The 21,131-nt window shown below is 42.4% G+C and overlaps 1 protein-coding gene across 6 annotated transcripts in view; it reads left to right on the top strand.

Annotated features, from left to right (window-relative positions):
- ttyh3a (tweety family member 3a) overlaps positions 1 to 21,131 on the top strand; it is a 175,313-nt gene that overhangs the window by 98,033 nt on the left and 56,149 nt on the right. For all 6 annotated transcript variants that reach the window (XM_078240067.1, XM_078240070.1, XM_078240068.1 and 3 more), the window contains exons 5-7: positions 870 to 965; positions 3,534 to 3,606; positions 19,098 to 19,173. In XM_078240067.1, coding sequence (XP_078096193.1) covers positions 870 to 965; positions 3,534 to 3,606; positions 19,098 to 19,173 — 245 coding nt within the window. The remainder of the gene's footprint in view (positions 1 to 869; positions 966 to 3,533; positions 3,607 to 19,097; positions 19,174 to 21,131) is intronic.

The following is a 21,131-nucleotide window of genomic DNA, read 5'->3' as shown; positions in this document are numbered from 1 at the left end:
TGGTGACCAGAATTGCACACAGTATTCTAAGTGTAGCTCTAAACTAACTTCGATACAGTTCTAACATAACATCCCTACTTTTCACTTCTATCCTTGTAGAAATAAAGCCCAGTGGTTGGTTTGATTCTTCTATGTTCACATTCGGGATGGCTCTCTGTCTGAAGATGCCAAGTAGTGCTTCAGATACGTGATTGTTGAAACTTAACGTACAATGTTTTGGACAGGCCTGTGTGCCTGCTATCTTGGGAGTTGTGAACACATCAGATACATTCCACTCGCAAGGCCATGCACTCGTTCATATCTCAGCAATAATCTCTTCCATTGTTTTGACTACTGTCGCATCCATTGGATTCAGTCTTGTCCTTCTGCCTGGTGTTCTTTATTGTTTTACCTATTCATTTTTCAGTGTCTCAGGTTCAAGCACTCGAGTGGGTTAGACCAAGAGTAGAGGTTCAGGTGTCAAGAGTTGCTAAGTGCAGTTAGGAAGTGGAAGATAGCCATGTATGGATAGGGGAAAAGAAGACTCTATAGTCTTGTCCTGGCAACAGCTGAAGGAGAAATTAGGGGCATAAGAGAAAAATTGGATGAGTGGATAACATTGAGACTTGGCCAGAGAGAATCTGGAAGAAAAGCAGAAAAGAAGCAAACTGAAGAGATCTATTCAAGATGTATTCCTTATGAGTTCTTGATGTCAGCCATGCCATATGGAGGAGATCCCAGAGGGAGATGGAGCACATGACTACTCGAGCAGAAATATTCTAGTGAAAAATTTGCGTTTGCTCATGATGCTGTAAGAGTGGGTTATCTGCCTGACATGAATGAAATCATTTTGCATTTTTAACTTTCTGATAGTGCTGCTTTCTTTTAAGGTGGTTGGGGTATCTTGGCCTGCTGCTTTTTGATGTTCTCATCTGTCTACTGGTGCTATTTGGGCTAATCCGAAACTCAAAGGGAATTCTCATTTGGTGAGTTTGCTTATGTAATGCAGTGTATTTTACTGGCAAGCAGATTTTTTTATTTTATTAAATATCTACCATTGGAAATTAGTTGCAGCAGCTCAATAGCCTTCCCCACGTGAAAATGTCTCAAGTTTATCCAGGTCATCAGAAAAGGATGATAATTGTAGACAAGGTAGTTTTCTTAGTAATTAAAAAAAAATAAGCTGTTCTATCTACTATTTTCTCTGCAACCATTACTTTCAGCATTAAGTTATTAGGGTGGAATTTTCCTGTCCCGCCCGCCACAGGAATGGGTGGGACAGGACCAGTCAAAGGTTCATTGACCTCTGGTGGGATTTTCTGGTCTTGGGGTGAGAAAATCCCATCTTTTGTCTTCCATGAGCCGATTATTCTCCTTCCGCCCCTCCCGCCAAACTCCCCACACCCAAAATAAGAGCTTTCTCCAGGATCACTCGGTTTGGGAAATTCTGCTTTCCCTTTTGCCACCTCCAAGACAATTTTTCACGTCCCATTGACTTAATGGGCCAGATTTTCACTACTGAGGTGGGTAGCTTGAGTTCGGAAATTTCCCGACTCTCAAATCTGCCTTTGTTTAAAGGGCCTTGCTATACCCAGTTTTCCCTCTGGGATGGTGGGGGTGGGACAGAGTTTGGCCCGCTGACCCCAGAAAGTGATTGTTGATGGGCAAGTGCTGAGGCAGGCATTTTATTTTTTTTTATTCCGGTGAAATTGAAAACTTCATGACTTACAATGCTTCTGTTAAAATCAATAATCTGTGTCGTGCAAAGTGAAACAGCAATTTTAATAAATGAGAGCTTTTTCCACCATGAAGGATGTATGAATAAGAGCTTACTGGATTTTTAGAAGCTTTTTTTAAATCTCCTACATGACTTCTGATGTCCATTTTAGATATCAACCGTCCCCCCTCCACCCCCTACACTGTCCCCCGGATCTCTGGGACTTTGTCCAAGTTATTTTAAAAGCCATTAGGCCCTCTAGCTTTCATCCCTCTCATTCCTTTACCCATGTCCCATGCCTCTCAATCCCATCTCTGAAACCACTTGCCTGGTATTCACTATGGTCAGTCCTCAGGAGCCATGTAGAGATTAAAAAACAACTTCTAACCATCTAATACAGCCCTGACTAACACACACTTGGTGAAAATCTCCCATTCATGAAATCTATTCAAAGTTTTCAAGTCTCACTCAAATAACTAATTTGTTATAAAAAGAAAGACTTCTGTTCACTAATAACATAGATAACTAATCCTTTAAAACATATTTAAGCTGTCAATCAAACTGTAAACTAAACTGGCTTTGTAGCTTTTGAAACTTGACCAAACATTCATAATAACAGCACTTTGGAAATGTCAACAAAGCCTTATGGAACATTACTTTTCTAACCTCTACCAGGTAGCCTGTCAATTAAAGCTGTACAACAGAGTGTTTTTAAAGCTTCACTGACAGCTTAAACCTGTTTATTCCATGTTTAAAAATTGAGCTCATGACACTTAAAAGACGATATCCACGCTTGAAGAGCATTTATGTCCAGTCAATAAATTAGTGACTCCCACACTGCAGTTAAGGCCTTTAAAATAGTCAAAATCGGTTCTGCTTGACCTCTGCACCAAGTTCAAAGGACCCTGCTGAGTTTGGGTTTTTCAGCTGTGGGAATCACACCCTGCCCCTTCCCACGCCAGCAAAAATTGGATCTTTTGGAAATGGGAACAAGACTTCCACAAGATTTATAAGCACTGGGCGTAAGACACTGATAGTTGATTTGAAACTAGAAATGGTTTGGTACGAATGGATGTATTGTCAGTACACAACCAGTACCAGTCATTTCAATGGGGAGTGTAGCTGCTATCTGCTTTTTTTAACAAAAATGTTAATGAATCAGGAGAAATGTATAACATCTAGATCGTCAAGGCTTATATGACTAGAAACTAACAGCTGTTTGTGCCTTACAATGCACTGGTGCACTGGATTACTTTTAATGTTGTGCTTTCAAGTTATTCAGATGTGCTGTTTCACTTGAAGCCAGCAGCCTTGAAGAAATATTAGCTGATTTATTAGGGTTCGATCGGCTTACTTTGCCATTTTGATGAGGGTTATGATGTTGATATTCGAAGACGGCACTAATATTGTATCAAAAAGGTTTATCTGACAGTTCAGAATAATAAATTACTTTAATCCTTGAAATTATCTTTTGGGTAAAGTAATTCATCACAAACGCCATAGATTATCAGGTTACAAACACAATTTATTTATGTTTTTGCCCTCGTGAAATTAAAAACTTCATGATTAATTCTTCTGTTAAAATCAATAACCTGTGTCATGCTAAGTGAAACAGCAATTTTAATCTTTATTTAATTTGAGGGTGATATTGAATGCATTTAAACACAATTTAACTTGCACTGCAAAACCTTGGAGTATGAACTCTTTTATGTTTGTAAGATTCATACTTTAACAAGACAGGTTTGTCGTTATTGCATCGGTGTTTTATTATGGAATTTCTGGTATAGTTTTTAAATTATGCTGTCTCTCTTGCACACCGACTTTTCTCTCTGCACAGCGCGGCCCTCCTGGGAGTGCTAACCTTGATCATCAGCTGGAGTTCACTTGGCCTGGAACTGGCTGTGTCAGTGGTGAGTTTCTTTCACTTTAGTAAATAATGGTCCAGATAACTGGCTAACAGAATGCTAGCTATAGTTTTTCTTTTTGCAGCCAATGCATGTTTAAAATGGTTGTACCAAGGCCTTAGCGGTAATTATTTGTTTTTTAGCTCAATGGTTTTCCCAAAAATGTTCTGTTGAACTCTGCCACCATGTCTTAACTCGCAGCAAGTCAGGTTCTCCTATCACCCCTTTACTTGCTGACCTGTAATGGCTCCCTGTTGAGCAATGTCTTGATTTTAAAATGATCAATTTTGTTTTTAAATCCCTCCATAGCCTGCCCATTCCTATCTCTGTAACCTCCTCCCTCCTCACAATCCTCTGAGATACCTGTGCTAATCTAATTCTGGTCTCCAATGTATCCTGGTTTTATTTCCGCCAGCATTGGTAGCCACACTTTCAGTTGCCTAGGCCCTAAATTCAAGAATTCCCTCCCTACAGGCCCCCCCCCCCCCCCCCCCCCCCCCCCCCATGCCTCATGCTCTGAGCAGTCCCCTGTATTATAATACCACGGTGGCAGAGTGGTTGGCACTGCTGCCTCACAGCACCAGCGACCTGGGTTCAATTCCTGGCTTGGGTCACTGCCTGTGTGGAGTTTGCACGTTCTGCGTGGGCTTCTCCGGGTGCTCCGGTTTCTTCCCACAATCCGAAAGACATGCTGATTAGATGCATTGGCGATGCTAAATTCTATCTCTGTACCCGAACAGGCGCTGGAGTGTGGCAAGTAGGGGATTTTCACAGTAACTTCATTGCAGTGTTAATGTAAGCCTACTTGTGACACTAATAATTAAACTTTAAACCTCTTTGACCATGCTTTTGGTCATCTGGTCTAATTGGCCTAATATAAATATAAGTTGTTGATGTGTATGGTAGTCGGCTGCTACGTAGAAGACTTGCATTTTCATGGCTATCACAGTTATAAACCCCATGTAATCAGTGTTGTCTGTAGCTTCTGATTTGAGAGTTCTGTTATATTTAGCCTGTCGTTGACTTGGAAGGTACTGAATGTATGTGTGTTATTAGAGGAGCTTCTGAACTGAACCATGCCAGTGACCTGAATTAGCTTGCATAACTGAAGCAATGGGATCTTTGAATACCTTGGGTCATTTGTTTAGGTACTGACTTTTTTCACATGGTAATTATCTGAATCATGGTAATTATTAGTGTAATCCAATACCATTAATGTTGAATTTTTGACTTTTCTGTTTGAACTTATGTTTAAAAGCTTCAATGAAATATGCTAGTGGTGAGACTCAAAACATTTTTAGAAATTGAAACTGCGTAGAAACAATTTTTGTAGAAATGGGATGAACTTTAGTATTAACACAGTCCAATCGGTGACTCAACAAACTAAGATTTACATTTCCTCAAGTTTGTACTACTTTTCTTTTGCTGCCCTTGTTCTAAATTATCATTTTGCTCCACTGCTTTCTTTTATGATGCTAATCTATGTACGTTTAAGGTGTTTTTCTTTTTTGGGTACAGTGCATATTTCAAACTGATGCCAGTTTTGCTTGGTCTGCTTGTACATTATACTATGAGTACTTCCCATGCTTTTCCCCACTGGAACCCCAATTCGAGGCAGGCCCGAGGGGCTGAATGGCCTACTCCTGCTCCTTGGTCATATGTTTATGTTCCAAGGCTTCAATGTTGCTGTGACCACCCTCAGTGGGAGCTGGAGGAACCCGTGAAAGCAGGAGAGGCAGAGTTTTTAATTTTGACATCTTTTTAAAAAACTTTTGTTTCCAGTTGATTTTCTTGAGCAGGAATCGGACATCAAGCATCGGCCATTTAGGACATACCCACCGTTAATAAAAAGCAAGGATTGAAGGGTCCCGGCAGCTGTTAACTTTCAGTTGAAACTCCGCAGCAGCCATTGCTGCCCCCCTGTTTGGGAAACCCTGGATTATGATATGAGGAACCTTGATAAAGACTTGAAAAATTATGAAGAATTCTGCTGAAAATTTTCACTGGGGAAATGCTAAGCAGATGTTGTCAATGAATTTCTCACCAAGTCTGAGGAGTGGTTGTTGCAATGTCTTGCTACAGGAACCAGTTGAGACAGGATTGCTGAATCCTTAAAGGTAAAATTGAAATGATTGAAGCAGAGGAAGGCAATGGGGTTATGAGTGGGAAGCAGGACAGTAACATTTGCTTGGATTGCTCCAGCAAAGAGGTGGCACAGACTCCAGGAGCTAAATGATCTCTGCATGATACAAGATTCTATGGAGTTCATCTTATCTGTCTAGTATCTATTTAAACAATGATGTGGTGATGGTCAGTGCGTAGGCCCTTTTTGCATGTCGTGGATATTATGAACTTTTATATGATGGCATGTATTTCCAGTATTTACAAAAAGTGAATTTAAAATCACTGTCCAGGAAAAGAAAGTTCAAATGACAACCAAAGAATTGAATGACCAGAACTCAATTTTTACAGTGGACATGATCTATTTCCTACTGCAGAATGATCTCTAATACTGTTCTTTATTCCACATCCCCCAGCCGTCTCTTGCACCAATGGTATCATGAGCCATAACCTTTTACAGTAGGGGCTGTAGCCCCTATACTATTTCCCAGATGCTTCCAGCACTTTGTCTGCTGCCCTCAGATGCCAGTATCTATTCCCTATTACTCTTAAGTATCTGAGACACAACTCCCAGATGCTACATTATCCCTTGTGCTGCGACATTCCACCATGTGTTAATCCCTTCACACTCTAAGATTGCTTCCACACTGTCTCCACATCTCAATTTCCAGTGTACGGTTTCTATTTCTTCCAGACTCTGAAATTCCCCCCCATTCCCCCCGAACTCAAGACTTGATGTCCCTCCATGTCCCAATACTCTTTTGTTGCCTGAACCCCGACAGACACTCCCTATATTCTGTGTATTCTCATACTCATCACCGGGAGATCTACTAGAGGTTCTAATGTAGCAATAAGTGCAAGTTCTTTTGGCATGCTACCTAAGTGGAATAATACCTGAAGGTGACTGAGTTACTTCCTAGTATCTGTGCATCATGTCCTCTAGCAGCACAAGGAGATTGCATTTCAAATGCAGATTATATTATTATTTACTGTATACAAAGTAAATGCCAAATGACCCAATGTAGCATTTTTATTCATAGAACATAGAACATAGAAAGCCACAGCACAAACAGGCCCTTCGGCCCACAAGTTGCGCCGATCACATCCCCACCTCTAGGCCTATCTATAGCCCTCAATCCCATTAAATCCCATGTACTCATCCAGAAGTCTCTTAAAAGACCCCAACAAGTTTGCCTCCACCACCACCGACGTCAGCCGATTCCACTCACCCACCACCCTCTGAGTGAAAAACTTACCCCTGACATCTCCTCTGTACCTACCCCCCAGCACCTTAAACCTGTGTCCTCTCGTAGCAACCATTTCAGCCCTTGGAAATAGCCTCTGAGAGTCTACCCTATCCAGACCTCTCAACATCTTGTAAACCTCTATCAGGTCACCTCTCATCCTTCGTCTCTCCAGGGAGAAGAGACCAAGCTCCCTCAACCTATCCTCATAAGGCATGCCCCCCAATCCAGGCAACATCCTTGTAAATCTCCTCTGCACCCTTTCAATGGCTTCAACATCTTTCCTGTAATGAGGTGACCAGAACTGCGCGCAGTACTCCAAGTGGGGTCTAACCAGGGTCCTATAAAGCTGCAGCATTATCTCCCGACTCCTAAACTCAATCCCTCGATTAATGAAGGCCAGTACGCCGTACGCCTTCTTGACCGCATCCTCCACCTGCGAGGCCGATTTAAGAGTCCTATGGACCCGGACCCCAAGGTCCTTCTGATCCTCTACACTGCTAAGAATGGTACCCTTCATATTATACTGCTGCTTCATCCCATTGGATCTGCCAAAATGGATCACCACACACTTATCCGGGTTGAAGTCCATCTGCCACTTCTCCGCCCAGTCTTGCATTCTATCTATGTCTCGCTGCAACTTCTGACATCCCTCCAAACTATCCACAACACCACCTACCTTGGTGTCGTCAATGTTAACAAAATTGAATGTGCTTGATTCCAGGACCAAAATGTCATTTTTAGCCTGAAAATGGGCTCAATTAAAGCTTGCCTTTCCTTTCCTCTTTACGTGTTGATGTGTTATTTGCAAAACAAGATTACATGATGTTTTGTTCAGAAGCTCCAGGCCAATACTAATGTAACATAATTTTGTCAAAATCCTTTTGAATTTGCATTACAATGCATAACACCAGCATGATTGATTCTGTTCAATAATTATGATGGGGGTTCTTCAAGGTTTTAAAGATTCTTGGCTGTAATAATTGGTTTGGGGTTAACTTAAATTGTCTGTTGGTCAATTTGTGATTTATGCCATTGTGAAGAAGAAAATATTAATAGGTTGCTGTGGGATTTGTTTTAATACATTGAGATTGATAGATTATTATAGTGATGGCCTCATTATCATGAGACCAAGTTTGTTATAATATAAAATTAGAAAGTGAGCAAGTAACAAGGAATGAAAAAAAAAGTGGAAATGAGAACACATTGTTACCGTCATATGCAGTGATATGGAATAGATTATAATGTTGCAGAATAGATTAGAGTGATTTGAAGGGTTAATTAACTAATCTGTTCTCTTGTAGGCATGTTGAGTTGCATACCAATTCACATTGCCTGGGTGTGAAAAGATCGAGAGTAGATTATTTTGAGTAAACACTTAAATGACATTAAGTGGACTATATTATGGCTCAAAATTATTTTGCACCATGAAGTAAATTTTGTAATTTAGTAATGCTACTTAATCCATAAAACCCCTTTGTTGTGGGTATAATTCACACATAATTGTACTGGATAATCTTGATTATTATCACCAATGTAATTTTTGTATTCATTCATGGGATGCAGGAGTCTCTGGCAAGACTAGTATTTATTGCCCTCCCTATTTGCCCTTGGGCAGGTGGTGGTGAGCCACCTTCTTGAGCATCTGCAGTTCATGTGGTGTTGCTACTCCCACATTGCTAGAAGGCAGTGCTGTTGGGAAGGCTGTTCCATGATTTTGACCCAGTCACAGTGAAGACATGGTAAAGTTCCAAGTCAGGATGGTGTGTGACTTGGAGGAAAACGTGAAGCTGGTGGTGTTTCCAAGCACCTGCTGCCCTTGTTTTTATAAGTTGCAGAGGTCATGGTTTTGGAAGGACTTGGTCCAGTGCATCTTGCAAATGGTGCATGCAGCCACTGTACATCGGTGGTGGAAGGAGTTGTTTAGGCTGGTGGATGGGGTTGTTTTGCTCTGGATAGTGTTAAGCTTCTTGAATGTTGTTTTAGTTGCGCTCATGCAGTATTCCATCCCACTACTTGTGCCTTGTAGATGGTGGACAGGCTCTGGGGAGTTAGAAGGTAAGTCATTTATTGCAGGATATTCAGTCTTTGACCTGCTGTTTGTAGCCACTGTATTTGTGACTGCTCCAGTTAGAGCGTCAGTCAGTAGTGCACCCCAGGATGTTGACGGTGAGAAATTCCCTGATGATAATCTGAGTGGCACGGTGGTTAGCACTGCTGCATTCACAGCACCAGGGACCCGGGTGACTCTGTGGAGTTTGCACATTCTCCCCGTGTCTGCATGGGTTTCCTCGGGGTGCTCCAGTTTCCCCCCACAGTCCAAAGATATGCAGATTAGGTTGATTGGCCATGTTAAATTGACCCTAGTGTCAGGGGGATTAGGAAGGTAAATATGTGGGTTTACAGGTATAGCGCCTGGGTGGGATTGTGGTCGGTGCAGACTCGATGGGTTGAATGGCCTCCTTTTGCATTGTAGGGATTCTATTCTATTATTCTCTCTCGTTGGACATGGGTTAAGCTTAAAGTAACAGCAGAATACAATTCTGCTGCTGCTTAAGACACCCAATGCCTCATGGATGTCTGGTTTTAAGATGTTGTATCTGTTCTGAATCCTGTTTTGCATGTGGTCCTGTCACCTAACATGATGGAGAGCATCTTCAGTGTGAAGATGAACTTTTGTCTGCAGAAGAATTGTGTGGTACTGGCCCCTACTGATACTGTTATGGGTAGATGTACAAGTGTAACTGGCAGGCTGATGAGGGTAAAGAAAGTCAAGTAGACTTCTAGTAATAGTTCTCTCATCACCTGCAGCAGGCCAAGTCTGGGAGTAGAAGGACTCGGCCACTGCAATCATTTATGGTGCTACCAAGCCACTCTTGTTGATAGACAGACATTGATGTACCTTGCTGAGCATTCTGAAAGTCACGTTATGCCTGTAAAGTTTATTGGGAAATGGGAACTTTTCACAAAAAAAAGCAACATTTTAGAACATAGAACAGTACAGCACAGAACAAGCCCTTCAGCCCACGATGTTGTGCCGAGCTTTATCTGAAACCAAGATCAAGCTATCCCACTCCCTATCATCCTGGTGTGCTCCATGTGCCTATCCAATAACTGCTTAAATGTTCCTAAAGTGTCTGACTCCACTATCACTGCAGGCAGTCCATTCCACACCCCAACCACTCTCTGCGTAAAGAACCTACCTCTGATATCCTTCCTATATCTCCCACCACGAACTCTATAGTTATGCCCCCTTGTAATAGCTCCATCCACCCGAGGAAATGACATTGTTTTTTCATAAAAAAGACTCAGTCAGGTGACCTCTTTTGTGGTTTCAAGACAGAGGTGGGCATGATAACATAGCTCTGGGAAGTTACTTCAAATGCCATTCTAGATGTTAATTGACTACGCTTTGTAATTTTAATGGAAGAGCTTTAAAATGCCAATGGCTGCCAGACCTGCCAGTCCCATGAAGATGGGATTTCAGATGGTCATAGCTGGAATGTTGAGTGGGATATCAACCATTTCCCTATTGTGTGTCAATAACATCGGCTCCAACCCATTCTACGGACAATGGGATACATCAATACTGTCATTGTATAACTGAAACTGGCTGGAGAGGGAGTTGATACCTAATTTAATTAACAAGGACAGCCCAACCAGGGAATCTGGGAGCAGCACCTCAGAGGGAGAGTTGGCCCCAAAAAACAGAAAGAACACTGCCTCAAAAAGACAATAATCTCAAGCAGTGAGAGGGATAATTTTGCTTTACCTGCAAGATTATGGGCAGATTTTACGGCCTCACTCATCCCAAAACCGTAAAATGGCGCCCAAGGTCAATGGACCTTTCCATGGTTGGCCCCTCACCTGCTCTGAGTCATGTGGCGGGCGGGGCGGTAAAATTCCAGTATATATCACTTCACAATAGAAGCTAAACCACACTTCCAGTTGAAAAGCCAGGAAGTTCCAACCTCTGTTTGTCTTCAAGGAACGAAAGAAAATCCTTCAAGCCTACAATGTTTCTGGCCACCATCTTAAAGACTATAAACAAGTGACCTGTTTCTTGTAACTCTGTTAGTAATCTTAAGTGCATGCTACATCTCTAGAAATCGTCTTTTCTTGTTTGGGAATGGTTGTTTGTTGCGTTTGCATTTCTGGTGTTGTGAAAGTAAAAGTTTACCCTTCCTTTTGATTTAAACTTACAAGAAAACCTGTTTGTGCCTATTCTTTAACGGCACTCAAAAGTGTAAAAACACACCCCTGCTCAAAAACACATCTTGTTGCTTTTAGCCAAGAGGTGAGAAAAGGAAGAAGATTGTCTCGCATCTCTCCCCATCTGTGCCCTTTTTTGCTACCCTCTGTTTCGTGCAGTTGATGATCAACACAGAGGGGTACTAATTCATCAGTTGAGTGAAGGCAGTAGGTGACAGACAGTAGGAGGTTTCTTTGCCTATTTTTGACCTGATGAGATGCTGTTCCCACATTGAGGAATCCTCAGGCCACTCCCTCCTGCCTGTATATCACTAAGAAGTTTAACACCACCAGGTTAAAGTCCAACAAGTTTATTTGGTAGCAAAAGCCACACAAGCTTTCGGAGCCTTAAGCCCCTTCTTCAAGTGAGTGGGAATTCCCACTCACCTGAAGAAGGGGCTTAAGGCTCCGAAAGCTTGTGTGGCTTTTGCTACCAAATAAACCTGTTGGACTTTAACCTGGTGTTGTTAAACTTCTTACTGTGTTTACCCCAGTCCAACACCGTCATCTCCACATCATGTGTATCACTGTGCCATGACTTCTAGCGGCTATGTCCAGCTGGTGGCTGGAGGAGTCGGGAATATTGTCTGAAAGGTATGATTCTGAGATATGGCTGTCAAGCTGTTATTTGACTTCTCTGTGGGATAGCTCTCCCTATTTTGGCAGGGTCCCAGAAAGCCAGTTGTTAAAGAATCGCACTGGAGCGATCTTTGCACACTTGTACATTTTATTTATGGCGTTACATGTTACAGGCATATGCTTGCTAACCCAACAGCCACAGTTTTAGTCTGTGTTTATTTATAGGAGACTCAGATGAATATTCGGGGGTCATTCTCCCAAAAAATTCAAAATGTCGGAATGGAGTAATTCACACTTTTTTTTCAGTGGGAGTTCACACCAGAATCTCCCGCACAATGTGCACTGCACCAGCGTGAATATCATTAGATTTCAGGGGGCAGGGCCTATTCATGCTGGAGGGGCTGAAACCAGCGGGACTCTGCACATGCGCAGTGGCCCTGAACTGTCATCCTCTCGATTGCTGGCCAGCCCATCCATTCCCGGCCCACCCCAATCTCCAGCAACCCTCCAAGCAGTGACAATCCTGCCCCCTTTGCAGGCAGAGACTGGGCAGTGCCAAGGTGCCCCTGGGCATGGGCACTTTGTCCCTTGGGTAGTGCCCATGCCAGGGGGCACCCCCCACCATCCAACTCCCTGGGGGCCCTTGATTGCTCCCCCTTCACTCCAGCGGGGTCAGACCACTAGCTCCCCTAAAGTGGGGAGCTACTGTAATTCCCGCTGGAGTGAAACAATCTGGTGGAGTGGGAGATGCTAGCGAGCTCAGAATTCAGTGCCCGCTGATGGCATTTACATAGCATGTAAATTACTTGCTTGCCCGCCGATTTCCAGCGCCGCCCAGCCACCGCTGGAAATCCGGGCCTGGGAGATGCAAGTGCGGCGCGAACGCTTGTGGGAATCCCGGCCTGGCTTTTATCACGTCTTGCCTAGGTTAATGTTAGTTTTATTATTCACTCTTTTGAAGAGGTTCAATAAAGCTGAATGGTTTGCTAGGCTATTTCAGAGGGCAGATATGTATCAACCACATTGCTGCTGTTCTGAAGCAGTGAGGTGAAAGTGACTGCCCTTGAAAATCAAGTAGTATTTGACTGAGTGGCATCAAGGGGCCCTAACAAAACTGAATGGACTGGATGGGAACCAGAGAGAAATTTCTCCACTGGTTAGAGTCACGGGTAGCAGAAAGAAAGATGTTTGTAGGTACAAACTGTTGGAGGCTGATCATCTCAGCCCCAAGACATCACTACAGGAGTTCCTGAGGAGAGTCCGAGATCCAACCATTCGGATTCACCAGAGGGCCAGAAATAGGGATGTTTTGTAGATGATTGATATGTTTGAGACTGTTTGCAATTCCTCAGATACTGCAGCAAGACCTAGATAACATTCAGGCTTGGACTGATATGTGGCAAGTAACATTCAAGCCAAGCAATGACCATCTTCAATTAGAGCGAACCTAACAACTTTCCCTTGACATTGAATGGCATTGCCATCACTGAAGCTCTACCATCAGCATCCTGGGGATTACCATTGACCAGAAACTGAACTGGACCAGCTATATACATATGTGGTACAAGAGCAGGTCAGAGGCTGGGATTTCTGTGGTGTATAACTCATCTAACTTCCCAAATCCTGTCCACCATCTACAAGGCACAAGTGAGGGGTGTAATGAAATACTGTCCACTTGCCTAAATGAGTGCAGCTCCAAAGACACTCAAGAAGCTCGACACTATCCAGGCCAGTTAGCAGCCAACTTGATTAGCACCCCATCTACCATGGGCAGCAGGCACAGCACCTGCAAATTCAGCTGAGCCACACATCATCCTGACTTGGTACTATATCACCATTCCTTCACTGGAACTTCCTTTGTAACAGTATTGTGGGTGTACTTGCACCATATGGACTGCAGTTCACCACCACCTTCTAGAGGGGGTTTGGAATGGGCAATAAAGACTGACCTTGCCAGCAACACATCCTATGAAAGAATAACAAGTCACATTTAATAGCCAGGTAATACCATATCATGTCAGAGGAGGAATGGAAAGATGATGGAGAAGTGGACTAGAATGACCCAGCTTTTGGGGGGAACTGCATGGTTGTGTACCTTGGAACTTAGTTGACCGTGTCATTGAAGCTGTATTCACCCGCATAATCAGTTGTTATGACACTGTGAACTCCATGATGATAGTACATGATTGATAAAGCTTGAAAGGGGATCTGCAAGCACCCATGTTTCATTTCTGAAATTCCAGGATTGATGGACTCCTGATCTCAAGGACTGAAGAATCAGGGAACTACTTGCAATAATATTCAGAGATTTGCATTCAGATAAGGGTCCTTAGACATTCGACATCCTGTCGCTTCTGATAAAAATATCCGAATTTTGTCAAGTATGCTCAGTGAACAGTCACAGAAAGAACTTGTCAGGAAATTGTGTGTCAACAACCTTTGTGTCTCCATCTGTTTGAGTGATGGGAGATCTAACTTTAAAAAACATTCAATTCCCAGCCAAAGCTTCCTGTAAATGTGGCTCCTCACTGAGAAAAATTACCTTTTGAAACCAAAGTGCAGACCCATTAAGCTGTTTTTCCTCCCACAAGATTAACTCAACATAAATCAGATTTACAGCAAGTAGGTACTTAACATCGAGGTCATGTCCTGGGCAGTGGTAGCATCTACATATTTGGATGGGGGAGAAGTGTTGGTAGGTCTAAAAGGAGAGAGCTATTTTGAGTAATTGTTAGAACCATAGAAAATTACAGCTCAGAAACAGGCCTCTTGGCCCTTCTTGTCTGTGCCGAACCATTTTATGCCTAGTCCCACTGACCTGCACTTGGACCATATCCCTCCACACCCCTCTCATCCATGAACCCGTCCAAGTTTTTCTTAAATGTTAAAAGTGACCCCGCATTTACCACTTTATCCGGCAGCTCATTCCACACTCCCACCACTCTCTGCGTGAAGAAGCCCCCCCTAATATTCCCTTTAAACTTTTCTCCTTTCACCCTTAACCCATGCCCTCTGGTTTTTTTTCTCCCCTAGCCTCAGCGGAAAAAGCCTGCTTGCATTCACTCTATCTATACCCATCAAAATCTTATACACCTCTATCAAATCTCCCCTCAATCTTCTACGCTCCAGGGAATAAAGTCCCAACCTATTCAATCTCTCTCTGTAACTCAGCTTCTCAAGTCCCGGCAACATCCTTGTGAACCTTCTCTGCACTCTTTCAATCTTATTTACATCCTTCCTGTAACTAGGTGACCAAAACTGTACACAATACTCCAAATTCGGCCTCACCAATGCCTTATATAACCTTACCATAACACTCCAACTTTTATACTCGATTCTCCGATTTATAAAGGCCAATGTACCAAAGGCACTCTTTATGACCCTATCCACCTGTGACGTCACTTTTAGGGAATTCTGTACCTGTATTCCCAGATCCCTCTGTTCAACTGCACTCTTCAGAGTCCTACCATTTACCCTGTACGTTCTTCTTTGGTTTGTCCCTCCAAAGTGCAATATCTCACACTTGTCCGCGTTAAACTCCATTTGCCATTTTTCAGCCCATTTTTCTAGTTGGTCCAAATCCCTCTGCAAGCTTTGAAAACCTTCCTCACTGTCCACTACACCTCCAATCTTTGTATCGTCAGCAAACTTGCTGATCCAATTTACCACATTATCATCCAGATCATTGATATAGATGACAAACAACAATGGACCCAACACCTATCCTTGCGGCACACCACTAGTCACAGGCCTCCACTCAGAGAAGCAATCCTCCACAACCACTCTCTGGCTTCTTCCATTGAGCCAGTGTCTTATCCAATTTACTACCTCCCCATGTATACCTAGCGACTGAACCTTCCTAACTAACCTCCCATGAGGGACCTTGTCAAAGGCCTTGCTGAAATCCAGGTAGACAACATCCACCGCCTTCCCTTCATCCACTTTCCTGGTAACCTCCTCGAAAAACTCTAATAGATTGGTCAAACATGACCTACCACGCACAAAGCCATGTTGACTCTCCCTAATAAGTCCCTGTCTATCCAAATATTTGTAGATCCTATCCCTTATCACACCTTCCAATAACTTGCCCACTACCGACGTCAAACTTACTGGCCGATAATTTCCCGGATTTCTTTTGGAACCTTTTTTAAACAACGGAACAACATGAGCCACCCTCCAATCATCCGGCACCTCCCCCGTGAATACTGACATTTTAAATATGTCTGCCAGGGCCCCTGCAAGTTCAACACTAGCTTCCCTCAAGGTCCGTGGGAATACCCTGTCCGGTCCTGGGGATTTATCCACTCTGATTTGCCTCAAGACAGCGAGCACCTCCTCCCCTTTAATTTGTAAAGCTTCCATGGCCTCCCTACCTGTTTGCCTAATGTTAACCTGACATTATAGCGAAGAAAGCGGTATGATGCTTAATGTTAACATAATTCCGTTTGAAGGGGAAGGAGAATTTGTGCTACTCCATATTTGACCAGAAAATAATGCTCAAATGACAATCGTGAATCATAAGCTATGAAATATCCAGATGGCCTATTGAAATGGTGGCAATGGTGTGGGAGAAGTAGGTTTAGGTTCGTGGAGCACTGGCAACAATACTGGGAAAAGGGAGAGCTGTACCCCTGGAATGGCTTTCACCTGAACTGTTAGGGCCATTGACCTGACAAATCGTATAACTGGGACAACAGAGAGGGTTTTAAACTAAATAGTGGAGGGAAGAGGGGAATGTTCACCTCAGGGGGGATTTGGAATGTTCAGGAGAAACGACGAGGCTATAGTGCAGGATAGTGATATGGCTACAAACATACTGCATGAACAAGAAAGGCCGGAGTAGGGAAAATGGTAAAAAGACAAAATAAAAGGCTTTTTATTGGAATGTAATGCACTGGATGAATTAAAAATAAATAAAAAATAAATGAATATATGATATGATAACCTTGCGATATGGGTGCAAAGTGACCATGGCTGGCACCTGAATGTTCAAGGGTTTTTGATATTTCAGAAGGACGGGAAGAAAGGACAATGCAGTCGGGTAGCTTTGATAATGGAAGGATGAGATCAATACAGTTGTGAGAAATGGTCTAGGTTTGGAGGATCAAAATATAGAATCAGTTTGGGGGTGGAGGTAAGAGATAGAAAGAAGTAATTGGTGGGAGTGGTTTACAGGCTCCCCTGACAGTAGCCACACTGTAGGACAGAGTATAAATCAAGAAGTGAGTGGGTGCTTGAAAGGTACTGCAATAATCATGGGAGATTTTTAGCTTCATATGGATTGAGCAAATTAAAATTGGCAAAAGCAGCCTGGAGGATGAGTTGTATTCGGGGCAGATTTTTAGAACAATACATTCTGCAATCAACCAGGGAACAGGCTAAAGGCTAATTTAGGTCTGGTAATAAGACAATCAATGACCTAGTAGAGGATTACCTAGATAAGAGTCATTATAACATGGTTGCATTTCTGATTCGGTTTGTGGATGAGAAATGTGGGTCTCAAACTAGTCTTAAATAAAGGAAGTGGACTGAGAAAATAGGTTAAAAGGTGAGGTGGTAAAGAAGCAGTGACAGACATTTAAGGTGGTATTTCATAACTCCCAAAAAAGTTGTATTCCATTGGAAAAACAAAAACGCTACAGAAAGGTTGTACCACCCATGGCTAACTAAAGAAGTTAAGCATGGTATCACATTGAACGAAAAGATGAACACTTGGTTACCCAGAAGATTGGACACATTTTAGAAATCAATAATAGATGGCTTAAAAAAAAGAGGGAGAAATTTGGAGTACGAGAGAAAACTAGCAAGAAATATAATATCAGACAGTAAAACTTCTACAAGTGGCACAATGGTTAGCACTGCTGCCTCACAGCGCCAGGGACCCAGGTTTGATTCCCGGCTTGGGTCACTGTGCAGAGTCTGCATGTTCTCCCTGTGTCTGTGTGGGTTTTCTCCGGGTGCTCCGGTTTCCTCCCACAATCCAAAAGACGTGCTGGTTAGGTGTATTGACCATGTTAAATTCTCCCTCAGTGTACCCGAACAGGTGCTGGAGTGTGGCGACTGGGGGATTTTCACAGCAACTTCATTGCAGTGTTAATGTAGCTTGCTTGTGTGAAAAGGAATGGAGTAGCCAAAGTTAGCCCCTTCGAAGGTGGGACTGGGGTATTAATTATGGGAAACAGTGAATTATAACTAAAAGTGCCACAGGAATCAGTGCTGGTGTCTCAATTATTTACAATCTATATTAATGGCTTGGTTGAAGGGACTACCTGTATTGTACCCATATTTACTGTCGATATGAAGAGCAGTAAGAAAGCAAAGTGTGAGGAGGACACAGTCTGCTAAGTGTTATGGGTAGCTTAACTGAATGGGTTAAACATAGACAGATAAAGTGTAATGTGGGGGAAATGGGAGAGTGTCCACTTTGGATGGAGAGAGACTGCAGAATGCTGCAATAGAGAGGGAAAGCAAATGGAATGTTTATTGCAAGAGGGGTGGAATATAAAAGTAGGAAAGTCTGCTGCTGCTATGGAGGGCATTGGTGAGACTGCAGCTGGAATACTATGTACAGATTTGGCCTGCTTACTGGGGGGGGGTTTCTATTTCAGTATTTCAGAAAAGGTTCGCTGGGCTGATTCCTGGAATAAATGTGTTGTCTTGGGAGAAAGGTTGAGCAGGTTGGTCCTACACTCATTGGAGTTTGGAAGAATGTGAAGTGATCTTATTGAAACATATGAGAGAAGCTTGACAGGGTAGATTGCGAGAGAATGTTTCCTCTTGTGAGGGTATCTGGAACTACAGTGCACAATTTTAAAAATGAAGGGTTTCCCATTTAAGATGGCAATGAGGTGGTTGCTCATCTTTGGAATTCTATTCCACAGAGAGCGGTGGAGGCTGTGTCATTGAATATTCTCTAGGCTGAGTTAGACAGATTTTTGATCAACTGGGGGGTTGAGGCTTATGGGGGACGGGCAGGAAAGTGGAGTTATGGCTACAATCAGATTGGCCATGATCTTATCGACGACTGGAGCTGGCTGGATGGGCCAAATGACCTACTTCATCTCCTGTTTCTTATCATTCTTCATTGAATTTATAGCCATGTCACTATCTTCTGACATTCCTGTTTCAGTGTTGCTATAGACGTGCGATTTGTATCTGATTGCATTGGCTTTAAATGCACTTGACCCAAACCAGTTATTAGACAGGAATAGGTTGACTCTTTCCAAATCCGCTCTTAGACAGTTTTCATTGACTATTCTGTAATTCCACATTATTAACCTTGTGCTTTCATTTCTTGGCCAGGGTTCCAGTGACTTCTGCGTGTCTCCTGAAGTATACGTCTCCAAAATGGCAGATGAGCATGGCCTTATTGCTAAAGGTATGTTGGCCTTAACAGAACTTGATAAATAAGAAATTCACTCCTCTGAATGTAACATAACAGTACAGAGGTTGTAATGATTTACTGTTCCACCAGTAATAACAATAGGCTTGTAGTTAATAACATGGCTGTTGTATCTAATTTGCGGATTATTTTTAACCGTGGTCACCGGTTGACTCAGAAATAGCTCGATGTAAAATTGTCCCGGTGCTAATTAGGGAGAAATATCTCGATACATGAAATTCAAGCTTCCCTGCTTTCAAGTACATTTCTAATTGTTCCTTTCAAGGTTTCCTTGAGGTTAGCTCTGGCATAAGTTTCAAATGGTTTCTGTAAGGGTTATCATGATTTAAGATTTATTGAGTCTTGTCCTGTCTGGACTGATATCTGTATTGATTTGACACGTCGTTTTGCTGAAGTAGACTCCTGACAACTTTCTGTCCTCTGAATATGAAGATTCTGCTTGCAGTTAGTGAACAGATGCACTCCACTCTGAAGTTTATTTGTACATTACAGTTTTTACATGAACTCCAGTTTATTTGTGCCATGCTTTTACCAAGTTCATGCATGGTTAAATAAAAAAGCAGAAAATGTTTCCCAAAACATTTACAAGCCCATAAAGATTAGCAAAGATACCAGCCCTTTGGGTGCCACCTTGTTCATGGTCAGAAACAAATTAGACCACTTTACCCAAGTGCCAGTTTTAGCAGTTGTTCTTTACCAGCAGATCAGTGTCACAGAGCAAAATCCCCTGCCCAACTCGGGGAATTTGACGGCTTAGATTGATTTTGATTGCTTTCAAAATTGCCTCTGGTAATAGTTTTCACTTACGTTGTGCCTTTAACATTGATGTATGTACCAAGGCACTGAGGAATGCTACCAAACAAAATTTGATACCTAGACGCATAGGGAAAGAGACAAGTTTTAAGGAGCAGCTTAAAGGCAGAAAGGAGAGTGGAGAGGCTTGGATAGGGAGCTCCAGAGCTTAAACCCTTGGCATGAGACAGTTTGGCTGCCAGTGGTGGAGCAGGAATGATCAGGAATATGGAAAAGGCCAGAATTGAAAGAGCACAGATACTGGTGGGTTGTTCAAGGAAGTACAGCGATAGAGAGGGCAGAGGCCATTGAGGGATTTGAAAACCAGGATGAGGATATTAAGCTGAGGCATTGGCAGACTTAGGAACCAGCGCTGCATATGGATGATCTGCAAGCTGGACATGGACAGAAGAGTTTTGAATGAGTTAAAGTTTACAGAAGTTGGAAAGTGGGGGACTGGCCAAGAGAAAGTGGAAATAGTTAAGTCTGGAGAGATCAAAAATTAAATGGCTACATACTTGCTTTCAGCCATCATTCTTGCTTGCAAATGTGCTGAAAAGAAGCTATGTTGTCCAACTCATTGTGTTTAAGTGGTTAGGATCATTAACAAAATATTACATTGATTAAACAGTTATTAATGCAATGCAACATGGATTATTTTGACTAATGCTGTTGATCCATGATGGATCCTATTCAGTGAATATATATTGTGAAATCATTTTCCTAATTGATTTGTCATGTTTTAATGAAATATTCCACAGACTGGAGTTGCAGGAGTGCTCAACTATAATGTATTTTAGATATTGATGACTTTGGCTCGACAATAATGATCTTATTAAAAACACTGAATTATTAAAGCACAGCAGATAAAATGTGTTTAATCAGGGTATTGTGTAACTTTAAATATTAAAAATGGGTGTTTTAATATCTGTTCATTCGTTAGCACAATTTTCATCCTTTATTTGAGCTTTAAATGCCTTCAAAGCGCAAGATACCTTTGTGAACCAGTTTAAATCTACCCCACGGTTGAAGGTGACTTTGCATGCTTTGTTCGAAGATTGTACCATTAATTGCTCATTATTGAAAATAATTATGTAAATTGTTTTTCATGGTCTGTTTTATAATTTGCTGTCAACCTGCTT

The sequence above is a fragment of the Mustelus asterias genome, chromosome 23 (assembly GCF_964213995.1).
Source record: "Mustelus asterias chromosome 23, sMusAst1.hap1.1, whole genome shotgun sequence".
NCBI classification, from domain to species: Eukaryota; Metazoa; Chordata; class Chondrichthyes; order Carcharhiniformes; family Triakidae; genus Mustelus; species Mustelus asterias.
Note: the sequence above shows the minus strand (reverse complement) of the source record. Positions and strands in the feature narration are given on the sequence as shown.